The sequence below is a fragment of the Mesoplodon bidens genome (assembly GCF_964165515.1).
Source record: "Mesoplodon bidens genome assembly, chromosome: 9".
In the NCBI taxonomy this organism is placed as follows: Eukaryota; Metazoa; Chordata; class Mammalia; order Artiodactyla; family Ziphiidae; genus Mesoplodon; species Mesoplodon bidens.
The window spans coordinates 8,297,785-8,323,060 of NC_138166.1; the positions used below are offsets into that span (position 1 = coordinate 8,297,785).

Genomic DNA, 25,276 nt, shown 5'->3' on the forward strand with positions numbered 1-25,276 from the left:
GGAATGGAGAACTGCAGAAACAAGGCCCCCCAGGAATAAAGGGGAATGGCCAGATTACCTCTTATCACACAACAGAGAATAAGACAGAAAATGAAGTAATAAGTATATATGTAAATGAAAAAGAGAGGCAATTTTTAGCTACATGAAAACCAAGAAAGCCATAGAGAAAAGGATCTCTGATTCACCAAGGTTTATGAAATTATTAGAGATAGGAAAGAAGCTAAATTATAAAAGTGCTAAATTCTTATTTATCTTAACAAGAATGCAATATATGTCTAAAACTGATGGATTCAAAAATAAAAGGCAATATGAGCATTTTATTTAGAAATTTGGAATTAAAAGGAGATGAGAATTAAGAATTATAGCCAGGGGAGGGATGGATAGGGAGTTTGGATTAGCAGATGCAAATTATTATAAACAGAATGGATAAACAACAAGGTCCTACTGTATAGCACAGGGAACTATATTCAATAGCCTGCAATAAGCCATAATGGAAAAGAATATGAAAAAGAATATATATGTGTATATATATATATTTATGTATACCTGAATCACTTTGCTGTACAATGGAAATTAACACAACGTTGTAAATCAACTATACTTCAATAAAATAAATTTTTTAAAAAAGAGTTACAGGGCTTCCCTGGTGGTGCACTGGTTAAGAATCCTCCTGCCAGTGCCGGAGACACTGGTTCGAGCCCTGGTACGGGAAGATCCCACATGCCGTGGAGCAACTAAGCCCATGCACCACAACTACTGAGCCTGTGCTCTAGAGCCCGCAAGTCAAAACTACTGAGCCCACGTGCCACAACTACTGAAGCCCGTGCGCCTAGAGGCCATGCTCCGCAATAAGAGAGGCCATGCTCCGCAATAAGAGAAGCCATGGCAATGAGAAGCCTGTGCGCCACAAAGAAGAGCAGCCACCGCTCGCCGCAACCAGAGAAGGCCCACGCACAGCAACAAAGACCCAATGCAGCCAAAAATAAATAAATAAATATATTTAAAAAAAGAAAAAGAGTTACAGCTGGACGGGGGCTGGAAACAGGAATGGAAAGTGTTATGGCCATTTTTCACTATAAACCTTTCAGTATTATTTGATTTTTTTAATTAAATTTTATTTTTAAAATTTACAAAGCCATGGTCTTCCTCCCAAATACCCATAACCCCAGTCTAATCATGAGAAAAACATTAGACAAATCCCAATTGAGGGACATTTTACAAAATACCTGACTAGTATTCCTCAAACTGTCAAGGTCATCTAAAGCACGAAAAGTCTAAGAAACTACCATAGCCAAGAAGAGCCTAAACAGACATGATGACTAAATATAATGTGGTATCCTCATGCACCCCAATGTTCACTGCAGCGCTGTTTACAATAGCCAAGTCATAGAAGCAAACTAAATGTCCATCAATAGATGAATGGATAAAGAAGATGTGGTACATATATACTATGGAATATTACTCAGCCATTAAAAAGAATGAATTAATGCCATTTGCAGCAACATGGGTGGACCTGGAGATTCTCATGCTAAGTGAAGTAGTCAGACAGAGAAAGACAAATATCATATGACACTGCTTATATGCGGAATCTAAAAACATGATACAAATGAACTTATTTACAAAACAGAAACAGACTCATAGACTTAGAGAAGGAACTTACAGTTACCAGCAAGGGAGGGTGGGTGAAGGGGAAAGACTGGGAATTTGACATTGACACGTACACACTGCTATATTTAAAATAAATAACCAACAAGGACCTACTGTATAGCACAGGGAACTCTGCTCAGTACTCTGTAATAACCTAAATGGGAAAAGAATTTGAAAAAGAATAGATACATGTGTATGTATAACTGAAAAAAATTAAATTAAATTAAAAAATAAAACATCTCTACAGAGCAAAAATTAATTAATTTATTTATTTAAAATGTGGTAGCCTCAATAGGATCCTAGAACGGAAAAGGGAAATTAGGTAAAAACTAAGGAAATGTAAATAAAATATGGACTTTAGTTAATGATAATATATCAATACTGGTTCATTAAGTGTGACAAATATACTATACAAGTTTAAGATTTTTAATAATAGGAGAAAGTGAGTATAGCATATATGGGAACTCTGTACAAAGTTCCCAACTTTTCTGTAAATCTAAAACTATTCTAAAATTAAAAGCTTACTGAAATCTATACTTTATATAAATTTATAAAGGCAAAACTTAGTTAATTAAAAGAAAAACATACACACAGACACATACTGGTTGTGTACATGGGTACATAAATTTAACACTATGTAATGGACAGAGCTCCAAGACACACTGCTAAGTTAAAAAGTACAAGTTACAGAAAAATGCATATAGGATATTTAGGTTTTAAAAAATAAACTGAATATTCTTTTCTGTGACTGTGTATCTGTAAGCATGTATGTATGTAAATGCACAGCAAAAGGTCTGGAAGGACAGACACAAACACCTAAGGAACAAAGGGAGCTCTTGGTTTTTATTTCATGCACTTTTAAATTATTTAAAATTTCTGCAACAGAAAGGGATACATATTTATGTATCACATGTGTAAATAAGTTGTTAGCCTAAATCTTCTCCCTGAAAGAATTGATAATTATTTTCAGACAAATATTTTTAAGAAAGAATTAGAATCATTTAAGCCATATTAGAAGGAAAGAGATGAGTAAAAAATACTTCAAAATAAAACACTGAGTTAATATACTAGAAACTAACAAACACACACACAAATAATCTTACTTTTTCCCAAGTCCTCCCTTCAGTTACAACTATTCAAATGCATTTCTGCCTCACTTTACACACATTATGTCAAGGTTATGTTATAATTAAAAAAGAGAAGAACAAAAGAAAAAAAGAAAATATAACACAATTATGTATGTATTCTGAATATGTATACATATATACATATGTTAGATTTAATAGTTTTTAAGAGAAAGATAGAAATCCCATACAATATTAAGACTCATTAAACCACAGATTTTTTTTATAAAGAAGGATATTCATACAGGCTCATTAGGTTTCTTTTAATATTTATTTTTATTTATTTATTTATTTGGCTGCGCCGGGTATTTAGTTGCAGCACACAGGCTCTTCGTTGCCTCGTGAGGGATCTTCCTTGTGTCATGTGGGATCTTCAGCTGTGGTATGTGGGATCTTTACTTGCATGTGAATTCTTAGTTGTGGCATGAGGGATCTAGTTCCTGACCAGGGATTGAACCGGGCCCCCTGCGTTGGGAGCACAGAGTCTTAGCCACTGGACCACCAGGGAAGTCCCCAGATTTTTTTTTTTTTTTTAAATAGAAGTGTCATAAAAAATCCACACTGGCAGTTCTTAAGAAATGTTGGTAGAATTTCATGCTAAAGCTTTCAGCTGCAATACATTCGTGTATCAGAAACCTCAAATAGGCTTCATGTGATCACAGTTTTACTTGCTTTGTTATATGTGCCATAATTCACGCTGCAATAATGAAGTCCATGAAACTGATGGGTCCAGCAACAACACGGATATCCTCCTCTATTATCCTTCCCCACACGGGAATAAGTATAACTGGAAATAGATCTGAGAACAAGCAGGAAGCAGAAGAATAGGAGAAATGATACAGAATTTAAGTGGGGAGGCAGAATGGAAAGTAAATTACAAAAATAAGGACATCAACGGAAAGAAGAAGATGAAGGATACAATAAAAAGAGAAAGGACTGCACATACAGTGGATGGGGAAGGAAGACACTTACCACACCTCCTCCCCCAACAAAGCTCATCAAGACCACCAAGTCCAGTGTTTTCTCAGCCCTTTTTCCTCAGTCCTTACTGCAACAGACATTACTGACCTCCAACTCAAAATTCTCCCTAAGCTGCAGTGAAACTGCACTATCCTACATGACTACTCAATGACTCACAATTTATCATCCCAAACCTGCACATTCCCCTAGGGTATACCCTAGGCATGCTTCCTCTCTTCTGTTTCCTCTAAGAATGCAATCCTATGATTTAAACTATAACTTTAGGCAAATGAATCCCCAAACTAATCTCTCAACCCAACCCTTCTACCAAGTTCCACGACTTCATCTCCATAAGAAATATTTAACACCAAAATCATCATCTTTATCATATAACTAAAGTTCAAGCTCTCCTTTTAATTCTCTCTTTATGTGAATGTCACAACATCCTAACATTCAAATTCAAAAAATTCTCAAAAACCTTTATAATACTTCCTTCTTCCACTTCCCCGTAACATTAAGTCACCTGCTCAGTTCAGTCTATTTTTCCATTAAAATATGTCTATCTTCCTTTCGCTTTCCATAGCTACCACCACCATTTCAAAAGGTAATGACCTTTTGAAAAAAAGTGATCTTCCTACCTAGAGTTTCTCTCCTCCCCACCAGTCCACTAAGCATAGAGTGACCAAATATTCCTTGAAAGTATAGTTTATTATGGCACTCTCTTCTGCTTTAAACAAACAAACCCTACCAAAAAAAAGAAAATTCCCATAGTATGCCATTCAAGAATCTTAGTCAAGACTCACCTTATCTTTTAATAATTTCTTCTACTACTCATCCACATGTATACATACTCAAAATTCCAGAATGTTTGATTCATTATTATTCAAATGTCTTACTCCAGTATTTTTGCTAATACCATTGAGCTGGAATGTCTTGCCCATCCCAACTCTGCCTACCAAAATCCTACACATCCTGAAAGATCTAGGTAAAATTCAGTTTCTTTCATTAAGCACTTACGATTTGAATTCTGATTGTGTAGCTGCTCCATCTGCCCTACTGGATTATAAATATAAACTCTTTTGTAGTTATCATATCTTACTCATCTTTGTTATCTTCTACAGAACCTAGAAGAGTGTTTTGCATATAAATGATGTTCAATATGAATGCAGTTTCCAGGGGGAAAAGAAGAAAATAGTTCAAGTAAATAGAAACAAATTGCTAGTGATCAGCATCTAAAGTGCCAGCAGTCACAGAAGACAAAAAAAAAGGTCAATATGCAGAAAAAAGAAACAAGATGAGTAACAATACAGAGCCTTGCTTACACTGCAGCTAATTATCTCTCCAATTAAATTATAAATACTCTAAAAGCAAGAAATATAAATAGGGCTCCCCTGGTGGCCCAGTGGTTGGGAGTCTGCCTGCCATTGCAGGGGACACGGGTTCAAGCCCTGGTCCGGGAAGATCCCACATGCCGCAGAGCAACTAAGCCCGCGAGCCACAACTACTGAAGCCAGCGCATCTAGAGCCCGTGCTTGCAACAAGAGAAGCCACCGCAATGAGAAGCCCCCACTCGACGCAACTAAAGAAAGCCCGTGTGCAGCAACGAAGACCCAACGCAGCCATAAATTAATTAATTAATTAATTTAAAAAATGCTCCTTTCAAAAAAAAAAAGAAATATAAATAGCTTTCCTCCTTGCATTCCCCCCACAGTGCCAAGTGTACAGCAGGCAGTAAATGCTTGTTGAATCCACATAGAAAGAAAGAAGTACAGGGCAAATTAGAGAAATCATGATGTAATATAAGAAAGTACATAAATTGTTCTATAAAACTCTAGAAATAAGCAGGGTATAGTGGAGATACAACAAGAGAAGAATAAGATAGTGTTGGAGTGGGGCAGTTGTCAGAAAAGTTTCCACAGAATTTGTTTTTTCATAGGAACAACTTAGAAATCTCACCTACTATCCTCATTTTACAGAGGAAAAAGTTGGGTCTCAGTGCACTTAAAATATTTTCCCAGGAACGGACGCTAAATGGCAGAACCAAGACAACTCCTAATCAGGTCCCCTTGTTTCTAGTTAAAAACTCTTATACCACACATTAGGAAAGAAAACCAGTAACTATAAAGAGAATTACTTACCACGAATGTTTTTTGATATTTAAAAATAAGAGACAGTTTCTAACTTATAACCTGCACATATAAAAGCACTACTTCTGGCTCTTCTGCATCAAGTCTTGCCCAGTAAATAGAGCTGTATGATAGGGGAAGAAATAATGTATAAACAGGCTACAGAAACTTGGAAGGAAAGGAAGAAAACTTTTCCTTCCTATTTAAGGGATGGCTGAGATCTGACAGGCAGATGGTATTTAAAACACCTGACTCCTCCTCCTCTAGAGTTGTTTACCCATCCACACTGAGGGAAACTGCTGAAATCAGGGTGAATTGTCCTTATGGACATAACTGTAAAAACTGATACACTAAGAACCCCGAGATTTGAAAAACTTATGCAGACCTAGTCGACTAAGAACACAAGGACTTGTGAACTGCTGAAATGAGGGAGTGTTGTGGAGCTTCTGCTGCTTGTGCTTATATAATCAGGGGCAATGACCTCTGAAGACTCCTTTTCTAGTATTCCTTAATTCTATGTTTCTTTTTTTTTTTATAACGGGGAAATAGTACAATGACTCATACAGTAACAACATTCTATGTTTTGTACAGCAGTGCAAAAAATGGTTCTGCCTCAAGATATGAAGAGGAAGTTCAAACTGTACAATTCTTATGTCTCCTACTACTCAGGAATAGGCCAAAAAAAGAAAGAAAAAAAAAGGGAATAGGCAGGTTGCTTTGGCTAATACATTAGAGGCCAAAAGAAAAGAAAAAAAAAAAGGAACAGAATGTTGAAAATGGGACAGTTTAAGACAGCTGGAGATTAAGAAACTTTAAATGGATTGTAATTCAGTAGTCTCCCCTTACCCTGGGAGGATATATTCTAAAACCGGTTGGATGCCTGAAATCACAAATAGTACCGAACCCTATGTATACTATGTTTTTCCTATACAGAGTAACATACGATCGAGTTTAATTTATAAATTAGGCACAGCAAGAGAATATTCAAATTGCCAGCATCACTACTCTTATGCTTTGGGGCCATTATTAGGGAAAATAAGGGTACATGACTATGACAGTAGATCTGATAACTGAGATGGCTGCTAAGTGACTAACAGGTGGGTAGCGCATGCAGTGTGTGGATGTGCTGGGCAAAGGCATGATTCATTACCTAGGAGGGATGGCGCAGGACGGTGCAAGATTTCATCATGCTACTCAGAACAGCACGCAATTTACAACTTATGAATTGTTTATTTCTGGAATTTTCCATTTAATGTTTTCAGACGGTGGTTGACCCCAAGTACCTGAAAGCACAGAAACTGAAACCTCGGACAGGTGGTCTCCTGTACGGTGGAAATAACTCAGGCTTTGCAGTTAGACATACTAAGTTCAAATTTCAGCTCTACCACCAACTGACCAACTGACCCAAACGAGCTACTGAATTGTGTTGTGCCTTAGCATTCTCATCTGTCAAAGACAACAGCATTGATCTTTTAGATTATCTTTAGAAGAATTAAAGGCAACATATGCATTATTTCCAACACATGCCCAGTATATTAAAGGCACCTGATAAATGTAGCCATTAGTATTAAAAACAAATAGTAGAATTTTATAAGCAAAGCCTCTAGTAACATGCATAGAGTGACATAATAGTATAGCAATAGTAGTCCCAAGAACACCAAAAAAGTAACAGGAAAACAAAAATACTTATATACCTACGTGAAAGCCAAGCCAGGCATAACGTGGAAGAGTGGTTTGGGCTCCCTCTCCTGCCATAGCAAAAGATTTCAAGTCAGGTTTTCTTCATTGACCTAGCAGGAAAAGTTTGCCTCTAAAGCAGAAGTATAATTACTTCTTCTTTTTTCAATATATTGTAAAACAAAGATATTAAGTAGTGAGATATTATAATTGGTATCTAGGTTACAGAATTAAACCACTCTAGTCACTGAATCTTACACTATAGTTGTTATATAAAATGTGACACATATTGGGCTTCTCTGGTGGCGCAGTGGTTAAGAATCCGCCTGCCAATGCAGGGGACACGGGTTCGAGCCCTGGTCTGGGAATATCCCACATGCCACAGAGCAATAGAGCCCGTGTGCCACAACTACTGAGCCTGCGCTCTAGAGCCCGCAAGACACAACTACTGCAGCCCACGTGCCAGAACTACTGAAGCCCACGTGCCTAGAGCCTGTGCTCCACAACAAGAGAAGCCACCGCAATGAGAAGCCCGAGCACCACAACGAAGAGTAGCTCCCGCTCACCACAACTAGAGAAAGCCTGCATGCAGCAACGAAGACTCAACACAGCCGAAAATAATAAATAAATTTAAAAAATAAATTTATTTTTTTAAAAAAGAAATGCATTATAAAAGACCCTTCACTATCCAGCCCCAATTTCCCTTTAAAAAAAAAAAAAGTGACACATAAAACCTGGGACATTCTAGACCTCAAGTCGACATTATGCAATTATTTAGTTAAAATTATACTCTATAATGCAAACAGTAAATCATATAGTTCTTTCCGGTTAATGTAATAACATAAGTGGGAACAAATGCTCTTTTTATACACTCCTAATTATATTTTTTCATACAAACAATTAAGGTTCTAAATTTTTAAAAGTTATGTATTTAGCTAATACCACTAAATAACTCTCCTATAGGTGCTTTATCTATTTCAGTTCAATGTAGAATATGCTCTTAATAAAATTTTACAAAACAAATATACCTATAAGGCCCTAATAAGTATACAGGGAGGAACTGTTTCAAGCTTCCAAAGCTAGGTTAGAAGAAGCCTTGCTATTTCCACCCAGGTCTCTTGGTCTCCTTCTGCCATGTAAGAAATCCTACTATCCTGATGAGGAGATCATGTAAAAAGGCACTGAGATGACAGAAGAGAGAGGGGACCAGCTCAGCATCTCATCATCCCTGACAGGCAACAGGCACATGAGTAAAGTCATCATGGACTCACCAGACAAGACTAGCCACCAAATGAACACCACTGAGTAACCCCAGTCAGCCCCGAATGAAGCAAAATTACCTAGCCAATTCTGCTGAATTCCTGACCCAGAACATCACTAGATACAATAAAATGGTTGTTGTTTTAAGCCTCCAAGTTTTAGGTTAGTTTGTGACACAGCAATACCTAATGCAGCCTTCACAAAATCTTCTTATGCTCAAAGAAGTTGGGCTAAGTTATGTATGTACAAGACACGCAATGACTTCAGAGAAATGTTGAAACAGAGTATCTTATAAAAACAACGGATATTTTAAAATCTAAGATGAAGGGCTACAATAAAGATGTTTAGCAATATATAATGTCAAAGCTATAAAGAATCAAACATCTATAAATTACTTCCTGCCTCAGTATCTGTGACACTGCATAGCTCAGTTTTCCTATATAGTTCCCATGAATGTTACACTTCATATAATGCTCTACCTAGAACTTCTTTAACTCTTTCTTGAAATCCTACCACACTGTCTTTCAAAGTTTCTCTCAAAACACCCTCTCCTTCCTCCTGCATCCCTTCTCCCTTTCTTAACATCCACCTGCGCCCACTCCCACTAGCTACCACCGCTACTTTCCATTTGCCTTGTGGTATTTAACTTACTGTACTAAATATTATAACTACTTTTTCTAGTACCCTGCTAGATTGTTTAAGTTACTTGAAGGCATGGACTGCAAATTACTGATTTAGTCATTTTTGTTAACACCTACCACAGCATCTAAGTACTAAAAAGGTTTAAGTTGAATAATTATACACTCTGCTACTAGATATCTCAGATTTTAAAGACAAACACAATGCTTGATGTACCACAAACAAATCACTTCCTGAACATTACAAAGTAATCTTACTGTAATTCAATCTGTTCCTGATTATAATTGATAACCTTTCACTGTTATAAAATTATATACCCAATTATCAAGTACGTGTAGAAAAACCAAAAGCTTTCTTATATACCAGTAATAATCTGGAAAAAAAACTCCCCAAAATAAAACAAAATACACGAAAACTCATAATATGTATTAAATATCAATAAATTTTACAGAGATATAAAAGAATAGGTAAAGATATACACGTAGCTTTCAAGTACAAAGATAATTCTGTAACAATTACAGTTTGCCCCTAATTCAATCAATATATTTTTTAAAAATCTCTATGGGATGGGGGGAGGGGGTACTTTACCAAATAACTCTTAATTAAAAAGGAAAAATAAGAGTAAAGGAACCTTGATCCAAAACTCACATACAAAAATTTTCTGAATGCATCACAGACCTAAATGTAAAACCTAAAGCTATAGAGTATCTAAAACAAAACATAAGAGAAAACCTGTATGACCTTGGGTTAGGCAAAACTCCCTTAATTCAGACACAAAAAGCACAAACCATAAAAGAAATAAACTATAAAGTGGACCTAATCAAAATTAAAATTTTCTGCTGTGAAAAAGTATAAGGACAATATTAAGAGAAAGAAAAGCCAAGGAATTGGAGAATACATTTGCAAAAATACGTATCTCATATGGAACTTGTTCACAGTGTAGAGAACTTTCACAATTTCCTAATAATAAGAAGACACCCAATAATAGACAATTTGAACAGACACTGCACAAAAGAGAGATAGGGATGGAAAATAAGCACATGAAAAGATGTTCAACATCGCTAATCATTAGGAATTGCAAATAAAACCACAATGAAATACTACTACATGTCCACTAGGATGGCTAAAATTTAGTAAACTGACAATATCAAAGGGCTAGTGGGAATGAAGAATGGTACAGTCACTTTAGAAAAGTCTGACAGTTTCTTATGAAGTTAAACATGCACTTAACCATACAACCCAGCAATTCTACTTCTAGGTATTTACTGAAGAGAAATGAAAACATATATCTATCCCAAGATTTGTATGTAAATGTTTGTAGCAGGCTTTTTGATAATTATCAAAAACTAGAAGCAATCCAAAAGTCCATCAACTGGCAAACGAAAAAACAAAGTGTGGTGTCTCCATACAATGAACTACTACTAGAAATAGAAAAGAATGAACTGATTAATGTAACAACTCAAAAGCAACACGCTAAGTGAAAGAAGCCAAACATAAAAAAAGTTAGATAGTTCAACTTAAAAGACATTCTGAAAAAGGCAAAACCATTGGGACATAAAACAGATCACCCCCAGTGAGGTGGGGAGAACACTAAGTGGCAAGAGGGAACATTTTTTTTTATTTTATTGAACTACAGTTGATGTACAACATTGTGTTAATTTCTGTACAGCAAAGGGACCCAGTTACATATATTCTTTCTCGTATCTTTTCCCATTATGGTTTATCACAGAATATTGAATATAGTTCCCTGTGCTATACAGTAGGACCTTGTTTATCCATCAGATATATAATAGCTTGCATCTGCTAATCCCAAACTCCCAGTCTTCCCTCCCCCATCCCCCCTTCCCCTTGGCAACCACAAGTCTGTTCTCTATGTCTGTGAGTCTGTTTCTATTTTGTTATGTTCATTTGTGTCGCATTTTAGATTCCACATATAAGTGATATCATATGGTATTTTTTTTCTCTTTCTGATTTACTTTGATTACTATGATAATCTCTAGGTCCATCCATGTTGCTGCAAATGGCATTATTTCATTCTTTTTTAATGGCTGAGTAATATTCCACTGTATATATACACCACATCTTCTTTATCCAGCCATCTGTTGATGGGACATTTAGGTTGTTTCCAAGCCTTAGCTACTGTAAACAGTGCTTCTATGAACATAGGGGTGCATGTGATGTGTCTTTTCAAATTATAGTCTTGTCTAGGTATATGCCTAGGAGTATATGGCAACTCTATTTTTAGTTTTTTTAAGGAACCTCCATACTCTTTTCCATAGTGGCTGCACCAATTTACATGGGTGGCTGCACCCGATTAAACCAACATTGCAGGAGGGGTTCCCTTCTCTCCTCACCCTCTCCAGCATTTATTATTTGTACTTTTTAAAATTAATTAATTAATTTGTTTGTTTGTTTTTGGCTGCGTTCGGTCTTCGTTGCTGGTGCACACTTTCTCTAGTTGCAGCGAGCGGGGGCTACTCTTCGTTGCAGTGTGCGGGCTTCTCATTGCAGTGGCTTCTCTTATTGCGGAGCATGGGCTCTAGGCATGCAGGCTTCAGCAGTTGTGGCTTGCAGGCTCTAGAGCGCAGGCTCAGTAGTTGTGGCGCACAGGCTTAGTTGCTCCGCGACATGTGGGATCTTCCCGGACCAGGGCTCGAACCCGTGGCCCTGCACTGGCAGGCGGATTTTTAAGCACTGTGCCACCAGGGAAGTCCCTATTTGTAGACTTTTTAATGATGGCCATTCTGACCAGTGTGAGGTGGTACCTCATTGTAGTTTTGATTTGCATTTCAAAGAGGGAACTTTCTGATTTTTAGTAGTACGTAATAAAAGCTGGCATTCTATATCTGTGTGGAAAGGAAAAACTATTCAGTAAATGGTATTAAAAACTAATTACTGGAACAAAATTAATTATGATTCCTACCTAATTTTATGTCTAAATAAATTCCAAACAGAGCAAAGGTTTTCATTTATAATTGCATTACAGATTTTGTAAACAAGCTCAGATCAAAAATATAAAATATCCTGTTTGTACAATGTGTAGTCAGTTTAATTTTTTGAGGTTAGAATATATAAAACAGCAATTGTGGTAATTCAAGATAAGTCAAACATTCAATTATTATTATCCACACAGTTCATTTTCTTTCTAGTTATCATGCCATTAATACCTGCCTCTTGTGCTCACCTAACAATCTGCCCATTGTTTGTGAGCAGCTGGTCAACTTCTCATCCCATTATCACCTTCTGCTGTTTGCACATTTGAAATAACCTGCCAAGATTTTCCTGAACAACAATCAGACATCTCTTCTGAGGAGGCAAAAACAGCCGTAACGTAGTGTAACTTATTCACTTCTCAAAGTTATCAAGTACCCAAAAGTTGAAGGCCTGACCTGAAACAAGATAATCACAGCCCCAGATTCCAGAGAGCTTACAGTCTGGTGAAGAAGACAACTAAACATGTGATTAAAATGAAGTGAAGAAAATGAAAAGACAACCCTCAGAATGGGAGAAAATATTTGCAAACAAAGCAATCGACAAGGGATTAATCTCCAAAACACACAGACGGCTCATGCAGCTCAATATCACAAACAACCCAATCAAAAAATGGGCAGAGGATCTAAAGAGACATTTCTCCAAAGATGACATACAGATGGTTAAAAAGCACATGAAAAGATGCTCAACATCACTAATTATTAGAGAAATGGAAATCAAAACTACAATGAGGTATCACCTCACACCGGTCAGAATGGCCATCATTTAAAAGTCTACAAATAATAAATGCTGGAGAGGGTATGGAGAAAAGGGAACCCTCCTACACCGTCAGTGGGAATGTAAACTGATACAGCCACTATGGAGAATATGGAGGTTCCTTAAAAAACTAAAAATAGAGCTACCATATGATCCAGCAATCCCACTCGTGGGCATATATCTGGAGAAAACCATAATTCGAAGAGATACATGCACCCCATTGTTCACTGCAGTGCTATTTACAGTAGCCAGGACATGGAAGCAACCTAAATGTCCATTAACAGAGGAATGGATAAAGAAGATGCGGTATATATATACAATGGAATATTATTCAGCCATGAAAAAGAATGAAATAATGCCATTTGCAGCAACATGGATGGACCTAGAGATTATCATACTAAGTGAAGGAAGTCAGAGAAAGACAGATCTCATATGATATTGCTTATATGTGGAATCTAAAAAAAAGGCTATAGGGCTTCCCTGGTGGCGCAGTGGTTGAGAGTCCGCCTGCCGATGTGGGGGACGCAGGTTCGTGCCCCGGGCCGGGAGGATCCCACGTGCCACAGAGCAGCTGGGCCCGTGAGCCATGGCTGCTGGGCCTGCGCATCCGGAGCCTGTGCTCCGCAGCGGGAGAGGCCGCAGCAGTGAGAGGCCCATGTACCACAAAAAAAATAAATTAAATTAAAAAAAATTTTTTTTTAAATTTTTTAAGGCTATAAATGAACTTATCTACAAAACAGAAACAGAGTTACAGATGTAGAAAATAACCTTAAGGTTACCAGGGGGTAAGTGGGGGGGATAAATTGGAAGATTGGGACTGACATATACACATTAGTATATATAAAATAGATAACTAATGAGGACCTACTGTATAGTACAGGGAACTCTACTCAATAGTCTGTAATGGCCTATATGGGAAAAAACCTAAAAAAGAGTGGATATATATATAATAGATTTGCATTGCTGTACACCTGAAACTAACACAACATTGTAAATCAACTGTACCCCAATAAAAATTTTTTTTTAAATGAAGTGAAAAAAGTCAGGATATGGCAAAGTGATACGGGAAGAGACAGCAAGGGGACCTAATCTAGTCCAGGGAGTAGCAAAGGCCTCCCTTTCAAGTTCAGTCCTGAAAGATGAGTAAGTTCAGTGGAGTAGAAGTGTGGAACTAGAGATGGAAGGATAACGGATGGAGAAAGTTCTAGGCAGCAAGGAGCACTGAGGAGAAGCTGAAGAGCTGAACGAGGATATGATCATCCAGAACCTTAGGGGACATTTTAAGGAGTCTGAACATCATCTCATAAACAGAAAAGTGACATCAAATAGGCATTTGGATCTCTAGTTATCACTTAGGCTGTAGAATGAAAAATGAACTGAAAGATCATAGAGGTGAAGTAGAGAGCCCAATAAGGAAGCAGTTATACAATAATTGAGGTTAGAGATAATTAGGCTAGAGATAATTAGCTTTCAACTAATACTGAGAGAAAGGAAGGCGTAAAAGTAGATAGATGTGAAACACAGTGGCTAGAAGCAAAAAGATCTGGCTACAGGTGTGATAAAGTTAAAGTGGAGAATTCAGTTTTCAAACCTGAGCGCTGAGATAAGGAGCATACGTGGAAAGACAAATTTGGGTAAGGGAGACAAAGAGTTGTGAACATGTTACTCTTACGGTTCTATGGACCACCTAATAGTGGTCATGTCAAGGAGGCAACTGCATACACAGATCTAAACCTCTGGACTAAGCTAAGATTTGCGGAGTGCTAACAACAGACATAAGAAAACTAACAGGGTCATTAGCAAAGCCAGAGAGACTCCTACTGTAAAAGGGCCCCAAACTGAACCAAATGCTAAAATAGCTGCAGCAGAGATGAGGAAAATGGCAGGGGACGCTAAAAGGGGAAGGACAAATGGAATGTAAATTGTTAAACTGTCGGGCTTCCCTGGTGGCGCAGTGGTTGAGAGTCCGCCTGCCGATGCAGGGGACACGGGTTCGTGCCCCGGTCTGGGAAGATCCCACATGCCACGGAGCGGCTGGGCCCGTGAGCCACGGCCGCTGGGCCTGCGCGTCTGGAGCCTGTGCTCCGCAACGGAGAGGCCGCAACAGTGAGAGGCCCGCGTACCGCAAAAAAAAAAAAAAAAAAAAAATTGTTAAACTGTTGAGTGGAGTGAAGGTTAAGGGGACCATGCCTAATCTTGGGGTTTTTAGAGACCTTTTCAAGACTGTGAACAGCTGGTTACCTAAGAATTAATGATCTGAGATTATTTGCTCCTCACAGAAAAAGCCCTCCACATACACACACTGAAGCACACATGTTAACTGAACAGAATCTCCTACATACAGAGCAACATTTTTAAACCTCACCCTTGGACTCACTACTAATTTGACATGCATCTGATAACAGAACTTTAATAAGGTACTTGCCTGCATCTCAAACTCACATCCATCTTTTTGAAACAGTTCTCTTACAGGCATACCCACATTTTTTCAAAAAATGCTTATTTTCTCCATCTGAAAGCATAAAATAACATGTAAATTCTCCTTTCTTGCTACATATTTGAAAACCATGATGCCCTATCATATAATCCCTCTTAAAATCTTCCTTTTCATGTCCAGTAGTACCAATCATTTCACCACTAAAATGACTTCATTTCACTACTACAGTAGTCTCCAATACCCCTGACTCTACAATTTTCTCAGCCAATCTCTCCTATACAATGCTACTAAAGTAATATTCCTAAAATACCAGTTTGAATATATTATCACCCTACTAAAAAACTGTGCCTTGCTGTTGCCCACAGAATGAAGTCTGAACTCCTTATCCAGACAAATAGAAAGCAGATTATGGCAGACTTTCAACTGCCAAGCAGTCCTATCTCGCAACTCTGTACAAAATCATCAATCCCAGCCAAATGGTTCTTCTCACAGACCACTGAACGTGCCAGACACACTACTGTCTTTACAATCTTGCTCATACCACCCCTCCTGCCTAACAAGCCTGACTCTATCATCTCTATTTACGTAAGTCCTAATTTTCCATCAAAGCCCAGTTCATTTACTTGGCAAACTATCTCACAATGCAAGGTACAATTCTGGATGAAGGAGATTTAAAAATATTAACATGGTTTGCACAGCAGTTTAGAGAGAGAGCTCTGAGGTCAAACTATCTAAAGATCTGAAACCTAGATTTACTACTTATTTCATATCCTTCAGCAAGTCACTTAAATTATTCTGAGATTCCATAAAGCACTTTCAAAAGTCTACTATCTAACTAAACTTTAAAAAAGTTGTGAAAATTAAATAAAAATCTATATAAAGTGCTGAGTATATAGTTCTATAAATGTTAACCTTGTTCTTATTTTTGTTGTTTCTGTCCTCAAGAAGCGTATATTCTAGCACAAATTGCACCTAAGTACTCACTGCATCAGCTTGTGGCCCATCTCAAAAAAGCTTGACAGAATTTACTAATTCTGACATTTTCATTATCCTCAAAGGAGAAAACCAAAATTATACTGTTCTAGTTTCTTTTGTATTAACTTTTTTCATGATAAAAAGTTAAATATTTTCAAAAAAAGTTAAATATGTTAAATCTACAATTCAAAAAAATGTACAAAGTTTAATGTACCTTCAGAAATAAAAATGTTTAAGGTGATAAAAAAATTAGTTTAGTTGGTAGGAGTGTACATTATTAATTCTCCTTAATCACACACACACACAAAGATTTTATATAAGCCACAATTATTTCATCAGAATTCTTTTTACTCTAACACTCTAACTGAAAAAGTATCATTATTTTTTCAATATCCTATTTTAAGTAGTTTATCCGTAATTTAAAACTTTAATTCATTTGAGGATGGTGAAAAATTAATGACATTTACTATAACAACTGTAAACCTCTGACATATAAACTTCTTTCAGCAAGTTAGTATGGTTCATACTAATACCAAAAATTCTCAGAAACCAGGATAGCAATGGGAAAACTATACAGGTTATACATACCCATGAATTCAGTGAAACTAAACGTGTCCAATGTGTTATACAGGAAAGAATGGTTAGGAACTAATATCCCTACAAATGCCTACCATATACCAGGCTCATGTAATTCTAACAGTCATGCTGTGGGCACCGATAATAACAGATGAGTATGAGCTCAAAAAGATTAAGTGATTTCACCAGTGTCCCACAAATAGGAACAAATCAAAATAAGGCTACAATTTAAGATCTCTTCTTGAAAAACATACCACAACAATAGGGAGAAAAAGAACTAGAAACATAAATTCCGCCTTTAATGTAACTAGGAGATACTGTAACTGTAACCTGAGATATAATTTATAAAGACAGAACGTCGATGGTGGAATGGTAAATGACCTGGCATAAATGGAAGAAGGTTAAGGTAAGTCCCTATAGAGAGAAATAATGACAAACAACCCTGTTTACTCTGCAGCACCCCAGAAGGGCTTAGAAATGGGAGGTGCTGGGAAAGGCAAGATGACAGAACCGCACTGCTTCGCCCCCCGCCCCCGCTCCCACCCCCACACTCCTAAGGGAATGAGAGGTGTTCAGCAAAACTGAACCAGAGCGTGGCTCCAGCCTCAGGGGCGACACACACAGAAGAAGGGAGAAGCGAGTGCTGGTATGAAAACAAGCAGACTAAGTGAAAATTTAGAAACTGGTGAGACTTGCAGTAGCTTTCTTCCTCCACCCAGCACTAGAACTCTGCCATCAATACTCATTACTCCTGCCAATCCTCTCCTCGCTCCGTTATTCCACTTACGCAGACGGACAGAAAAATGAAGGACCATTATCTGAAGAAACTGAAAGCCTTCTTACCCACCACCTAGAGAAGAAAAAATAAAAATAAAAATAAAAATAAAAACAAGGGAGTTCATCAGTCACTAAGCTATACTCATGCATGCCCAGTGAGCTTTCAATCAGTTCTGCAACATTCTCTTGAATATGAAGGAACTGCTGAGGATCACACAGATCTGAAGAAAGCCTTCAACAACAACAAAAAAGAGACCAAAACAAACAGAAAAAAGAGGAACCAAAAACAATTCAAGGCAGGGAAGAAAATGTCAAAGAAACTGTAATTAATATCCTTGAAGAGATAACAGAAGATGCTGTACCCCTGAAAAAGAAACAAGATGCTATAATACAGAAATAGAGAAGAGCTCATAAAACACTTTTTTAAAAAAGATACCTGAAATTTTAAAATTCAGTGAAAGGATTGAAATCTCCCGGATAGGACAAAAGACAGTTTTTTGGAGATCAAATTTCTCAGCATCAACATTGGAAGCCAAGCAATAAAGGAACACCTCCAAACTTTTAAGGAAAAATGATTTCCAATACAGAAATCTCTCAACAGCCCAACAGTCAAGTGTGAGGGTAAAAATGAAACCCCCCCAAAATATCTCATGCACTCTTTCACAGTAATAGTAGAGAAACCAAAAAGAAGGAATAAACTAAAAGGAAGGTATGGGATCCAGGAAAAAAGGGACTCAACAAAAGTGAAAAAAATTCCCAGAATGTCCCAAGATAACAGCTTTGCAGCAGGCCTAAACAGAAAACAATCCAGAATAAAGCAGGAAGGACAGCTACAGAAGGGATGACTACAGGAATAAGTGGAAGTGGTAAGTTTATGTGACAGATTTGACCATGTGGAAAATTATACTGAGAAGCATTTTACCGAGCTGCTGGAGGATATAGAAAGACAAAACTAAGCAAATGAAAAAACAAGGCATGAAAAGCAAAAGGTTACACGAGAAAACGAAATCATAGTAAACTACTATCTCAGTAGTGACAAATATTTGGTTGGAATGATGAAAACTCTCAACATGAATTTAACCCGAAATTGCAGAATTAACAGTATCAGAAAGATGGAAGAAAAGCCTAGTTTGAAAAATCTTTTAACATCTATCCCTTTAAAATCATTGATAATTACGTACCTCAAATTATTCAATTCTAAGGAAAGCCTCTATTTTCATTAAATTCTGTAACTACACTTTCAAGGCAAAAATTTAGTGAAATGCACTGGTTTTGTCTTAGGCTACTTCACAGGGTCATTTTAAGGAAATAAGGTAATAAATGCAAAGCAAAAATGCTAACAAAAATTAGAAGATCTATACAAGTTTTATTGGTTACTGGAATCAGTTAAGGCAGCTTATTATCTAGTAATATGATTGTTCTATTGTTTGCTATAATTCTTTTTTTTAATATTTATGTATTTATTTATATTTATTTTGGCTATGACTGGTCTCAGTTGCAGCACACGGGGTCTTCGTTGCAGCATGTGGCATCTTTAGTTGATCTTTACTGAAGCATGCAGGATCTTCTAGTTGCAGCATGTGGACTTATTAGTAGCAGCATGCATGCGGGACCTAGTTCCTTGACCAGGGATCGAACCTGGGCCCCCTGAACTGGGAACATGGAGTCTTACCCACTGGACCGCCACACAAGTCCCTGTTTGTTGTAACTCTAAATGTTGGACACCTTCAGCACATGTCTGCTTTTACCTTCCACATTTACCAGTTAATAATTTATTCAGTCTTACAGGAAAATGGGCTGCGAACTCCTTAGTAGTTTACCTCTTTATACACCAAAACTTTTATTTCATAGTTTTAAAAATCTAGGACTTCCCCGGTGGCACACTTGTTGGGAGTCTGCCTGCCAATGTAGGGGACACGGGTTCGAGCCCTGGTCCAGGAGGATCCCACATGCCGTGGAGCAACTGGACCCATGCACCACAGCTGCTGAGCCTGTGCTCTAGAGCCCATGAGCCACAAGGGCTTAAGCCCAGGTGCCTGGAGCTCGTGCTCTGCAACAAGAGAGGCCACCATAATAAGAGGCCTGCGCACAGCAGTGAGGAGTAGCCCCTGCTGGCACAACTGGAGAGAGCCCATGGGCAACAATGAAGACCCAACGCAGACAAAATTAATAAATAAATTTTAAAAATAAAATAAAAAATAAATTAAAAAATAAAACTAATTTTAAAAAAATCTAAAATGTTTTGCACTTTTTCTTTTTATAAGAAATAAATTTAACTTTTACTTGATGACTCAGGCTGTCATGCAAGTGGGCTACAGTACTATGATTAGATGGCCTCAGAGGTTTTAGGTCTGGAAGGCATCAGCCCTTATGCTAAATGGACCTAGACTGGTATGCTTTTATAACCTTCCTGTTCATCACTCTTAACTTTCAGATCTACTGTCAATGATCCTTCCTCTATCTGGATTGACCCATCTTTTATTTACTCTGGGGTTAAAAAAAAATCATCATGCTTCTGACTCAACATTTACTAAATGCCCTGCCTTTCATACACACACTTTCATTTAATCCAAATAACTTCTGTTAGAATGGTAGTCAATGTAAAAATTTAGCAGTTCTGACTAAAGACTTAAAAAAAAAACTACTACAAATAAATACAGGAGTTTACTTGCTTAATGGAGTTTGGGGGCTGCATCTTTTGGATGGTTTGGGGGGTTCTGTTTGTTTTTTGAGAGAAGGATTTATTTTCCTTGCTTTGGTGTCTTTACAACTCATTTCCAGTTCTGATCAAGACTGGTCACTCAATGATCTATGGGATAATTGTGGGAGTCACTGAACTATCCTATGCGCTATCCTGTCAACTATCCAACTTAGAGCAATACCAAAAAGAGGTATATACTTAAAAACTACAGACACGTGGTCATCCATTCACTAAGACTTTAACAAAAAACGCAGAAAAATGAGAAATGTATTGCAAATTAGGACTTTTATATTTGCAATTATATCTATATTAAATGCATGTATATAATTTTGTTATTTTAATACTTCTGTTGCTTAAAAATTTTTAGTTGAATAAAACAGAACCTCAATTCAGTTAAATCTGAACTTCAGAAGGATATGAGTACTTCCCAAATTAAGAGGTAAAGATTTTCACCATTAAATGTATCACCAAGACACTGAAAAGCAATCCTTCTCATTGATTTTTAGTTATTTCTCTATAAAATAGCAGCATTTCCATTAAAAAAAAAGAAAAAAGAACGAAAGAAAAGAAAATCTTACCATAGTGTTACTATCTAGTCATTACTCAAAAAACCTACATAAATCATGGAATAAAAGCTATCATTGCTTATATTCAGGCTTCATAATGTAAGCTGTAGCCTTCAAAAGGAGAATTCTAAATGTAATTTCAAAGACTAGAAAACTTTCTCTTTAACAGCCATTTCACTTTAAAAGCAATTTATGTGCTCCAGAGAACTGTTAAAGAATGCTTACTTATTTATTTTCAGCCATTCCAATACATCGACAATGTTATACCCACATTCACGTTCTCATTCAAAGAACTCAGAAGTGCAAATACACTGTTTACACATCACAAATAAGACTGATATGAGCTGCAAATGCTGACTTCCAGGCACTTTCAAATTTTAAATGTAATTATTAAAACAAAATTGCTTTAAAATACTAATCACCTAAAATCTCAGACTAAAAGTAGTATAAATTCCATCCTCAAAACCACTTTCCTAGAAACAACACTCTCCAAAGCTGAGAGATCCTTTACCTTGTGCCAGAGTACCTGATGCCTATGCTTAGATGTCAAAGCTTTGCTACAGGCAAAATATCAAAAAAGTAACGCTGTTGCTACATACTCGTGCACAACATTTTTAAAAACTGCAAAAATATGCCATTCCAATTCAAACATACAGAGAATTTTTCATGATCTAAGCTACCATTAGATCAGCAACGCTAAAACTGCTTGACATTTCATTTTTCCTAAAACCAACAAAAATACTTTCACAATACTGTGTATCAATGTACATTTATAATAAAGATCACTACGTGCTTTAAGCTTTTGATCACATAAAGATCTAATTTTCAACCAGTTTCCAGGTTGTACCACTGTCAAAACTGTGTATCAAACATCTAAATAGGTAGGACCATTTATTTTATAGAAATACTTCCTGAAAATTATATGACTAGCCTACTTTTTAAAAGAAAACCGCGCAGTCGTGTCTGAAAAGAACGCTTAAGAATTTGCCTTTCTCTGATGCTAAAACATTTTGCAGCAAGTACTTGGTCTGGCCAAAAAACGTCAATGCTCTTGATTTTATCATTTGCTGCAGGAAAAAAAAAAGAATATGGCTGAAAATTCTGAAGGGTGGTATTTCAAACAGGACCACTCACAACACTTAAGAATACGGAGCGGAGAGGAGGGTGGAGGGAGGGTACCTTATGAAACAGCACACTCCGGGCCCTGCACACTACCTCATTTCCCTAATAGGGATGAAAAGCTCAGGCCTCTGGTAGCTTCCAGCTGACGCCAATGCTCTCCACACCCCTTTTTTTGACAGGATTTTCTGGCGCTGGAGCCTGTGTCACAAATACAAATTCCGTGATCACGTCTAAACGGTCTAATAATCAAGCATCTTCTACAGGACCAAACCCTTCGAGATCCCATTCCCTCCCATCTCCCTCCGTAGCGAAACACACCTAGGCGGGTCCTCCACATCGAATTCTACAAATCCTGCCGCGCATTATCGAGGCAGAAACGATACAGAAAATAGATTTCAGCCATCCCCCTCGGTGCTACCGAAATTACAGGCTCCATTTCCTGTCCCCATGGGGACGGCAAAATCTCCGGCGGAGAACTGGACGCCTCCCGCCCCCTCCAGGCTGGCGAAAGCGGCCCCCGCGCTCCCCCTGCCTGGGCCCCGCAGGCGCGAGCGGGTGGCGAGGACCCGGGGCGCCCTCCCCTCCCCCCACCCGGCGCCGGCACCCACCTCTCGGCAGCGGCTTCATCTCCCCGTTCTCCTCGCGGGCTGCCCCGCCGGCCTCGCCCGCCCCGCCGAGGCCGTGCCTCCTCCTTTCCTTCTCTCGCTTCTCCTTGGGTCTGCGCGGCTTGGCGTTGGCGGAGGAGGCGGCGGCCGGCAGCAGGAGATGGTGAGGCTGAGCGTGCAGCAGCGTAGGAGGGACCAGCAGTTTGCGCGGCACCGGCTGGGACGAGGAAGCAGAGGCTGAGGAGGGGACGGCCGTGCCAGCGGAGAAAGAGAAATTGCTCCGAGCAGAGGACGGGGAAGGGGCAGCAGACAGAGCGGCGAAGCTCCAAGACCCAGGGCTGCCATAGCTCTGAGGCGAAGGTGCCGCGGAAGACTGCAGCTGCCTGCTGTTGCCGCCGCTGCCTCCTTCTCCGTTCAGTCTCCGCGGCGTCTTCTTCTCCTCAGTCCGGATCTTCTTGGCGGAAAGAGGACCCGGCGGGTCCCGGGAGGGGGGCTGCAGCTTGGAAAACGGTTCTTTCTCCGAGACGGCGGCGGGGGCGCAGTGCACTAGGCTCGGCGGTTCCGCCATTTTGCGCTCCTGTTGTATTTACTCTCCTCCGCTCCCAGGCGCGGGGCAGGGGCGGGCTCTCCTCAGGGGGCAGGGAAGGGGCGGAGCGGCCGGGCCCTCCATTGGGCGAGCCACGCTGAGGGATATCTTAAGAACCAATCAAAAGCGCGAGTCTGGAGCCGAAGTTGTGGGGGGAATCGCCAAGCGTACCAGTTTTGGAGGTCACAGGTCCGCGGGGCGCGGCTAATGGCGGAGCAAGCTGTGAGGGGAGGGTCGTCCAGTTGTCGTCAGCGTGAACGCGGGTGCCCAGTGAGTGTCTGAGAGAACCCCAACTCCAGACCCCAAAGTCCGCCCCGGCCCCACGCTCGTCTCTGCCTCGTCGACTTTGCCTTATACCACTTTCCCTTCCTTTTCCCCTGGGGGGTCCTTTTGGTCCCTCCCCTGCCTTTTCCCGCTCAGAAAGCCCAATTTCGCAGATTCTCAGCTCCGAGGAGAAAATTTTGCCGGAAATTAAATCCTTCCTTCTGTTAGGCAGTAGTCGATTGATGGGAGGAGCTAAAAGTCACTTGGTGTCCTGACAAGATGTGTTACTCTTTTGCTAAGATCGTCATCTCTAATGCTTTGAGGGAGATAACTTCTGCACACCTAGAACTTTCGGATTACTACCGAGCTTGAAGGTAAGACTCTCCTGGAGAAATTTTTTTTAAGCTCTTGTGATTAGACCGTTAAAGATTTTAATTTTATTATCATTATTATAACTCAGATTCGCTAAGAAAAATTCATTAGCGATATCTATAGATGTTTGAAAAGCAAGTTGTTGTTTTTTTAAGTGTGTATTTTAGCGTTTAGTTAGCAGTCTGAGTGTTCGATGTTTTGTAAGCGCGTGCTTTGATTTGTAGCTTAGAAGGTAAGGAATTTGAGGAGATGGGTTACAGTAATTGCAACCAAGTGAAGAGTACGATTATAATTTTACTCTAAGGTCTTACATGAGACCAAGAAGTCAAAGGAATAGATGTAAAAATAAAAGTAGTCAAATGAGGAGATGACCAGTCAGAGGATATTTTGAGTCCCAAAAGGTGCCCTAAGCTGCCTGTAACTTTGTGGAAAACAATTAAAAGTAACTTTCCAGAATTACCAGTTCTCGTGACCTCATGAAGTTGGAATTCTTTATTTTGTTTTCACTTTTGAGGGGTAAAGGGGATTGGTTTTAAGAATAAATATTTTGGAGTCAAAATTTAATGTTGGTTTATAGACTTTTTTTGAGGTGCGTCAAATTTTTAAAGTAATGAAAACTATTCACTGTACTTTAATGCATAGCAATGAAAGAAAGTGTAAGCTGTGTAGTTGGAATTGACTGACAGTAGATGTCTTACTGAAAAGTGTGGACAGAGATTATGGGGCTGGAAATCATCTGCTACTGACTAGCTTTGTGACCTCAGTCAGGGTGTTCTTTATCTGTCTGAACTTCTGTTTCATTTATTAAGTGAGTATATTTGATTACATGATTACTAAGGTCCCCTCTGCGCTCTAAACTTCGGCTGTATTTAAGAAGCTTTTCAAAATCACACTGAAATCATTACAATTAAAATAACTTCTTAATTGTTGGCCCTCCAGATATGAGAGTGTCTCTTATATACATAATGTAGTGCCTGTAAATTTGCACCATTTATACCCTTATCTTCCCTGCAGAAGTCTGGAAAATCTGACTTCTTAAGGGCCCAGCTAAAGTGGACCCTCACCTGAATTCGTTGCTAATTGCACTAGATTCTTTTATACACTCTCGTCAAGGC

The 25,276-nt window shown here is 38.6% G+C and overlaps 2 protein-coding genes across 5 annotated transcripts in view; one reads left to right on the forward strand and one right to left on the reverse strand.

Moving 5' to 3' along the window:
- RSBN1L (round spermatid basic protein 1 like) overlaps positions 1-23,631 on the reverse strand; it is a 66,288-nt gene extending 42,657 nt beyond the window's left edge. Inside the window, exon 1 of the mRNA XM_081243881.1 lies at positions 22,943-23,631. Coding sequence (XP_081100007.1) covers positions 22,943-23,507 — 565 coding nt within the window. The 5' untranslated portion in view covers positions 23,508-23,631. The remainder of the gene's footprint in view (positions 1-22,942) is intronic.
- Positions 23,632-23,633: 2 nt separating this feature from the next.
- Positions 23,634-25,276, forward strand: part of LOC308622441 (uncharacterized protein) — a 92,014-nt gene continuing 90,371 nt past the window's right edge. For 3 of the 4 annotated variants that reach the window (XR_014016630.1, XR_014016631.1, XR_014016632.1), the window contains exon 1: positions 23,634-24,163. The gene's annotated coding sequence lies outside the window, so the exon portion shown is untranslated. The remainder of the gene's footprint in view (positions 24,164-25,276) is intronic. The other variant, XM_081243890.1, reaches the window with a different exon arrangement.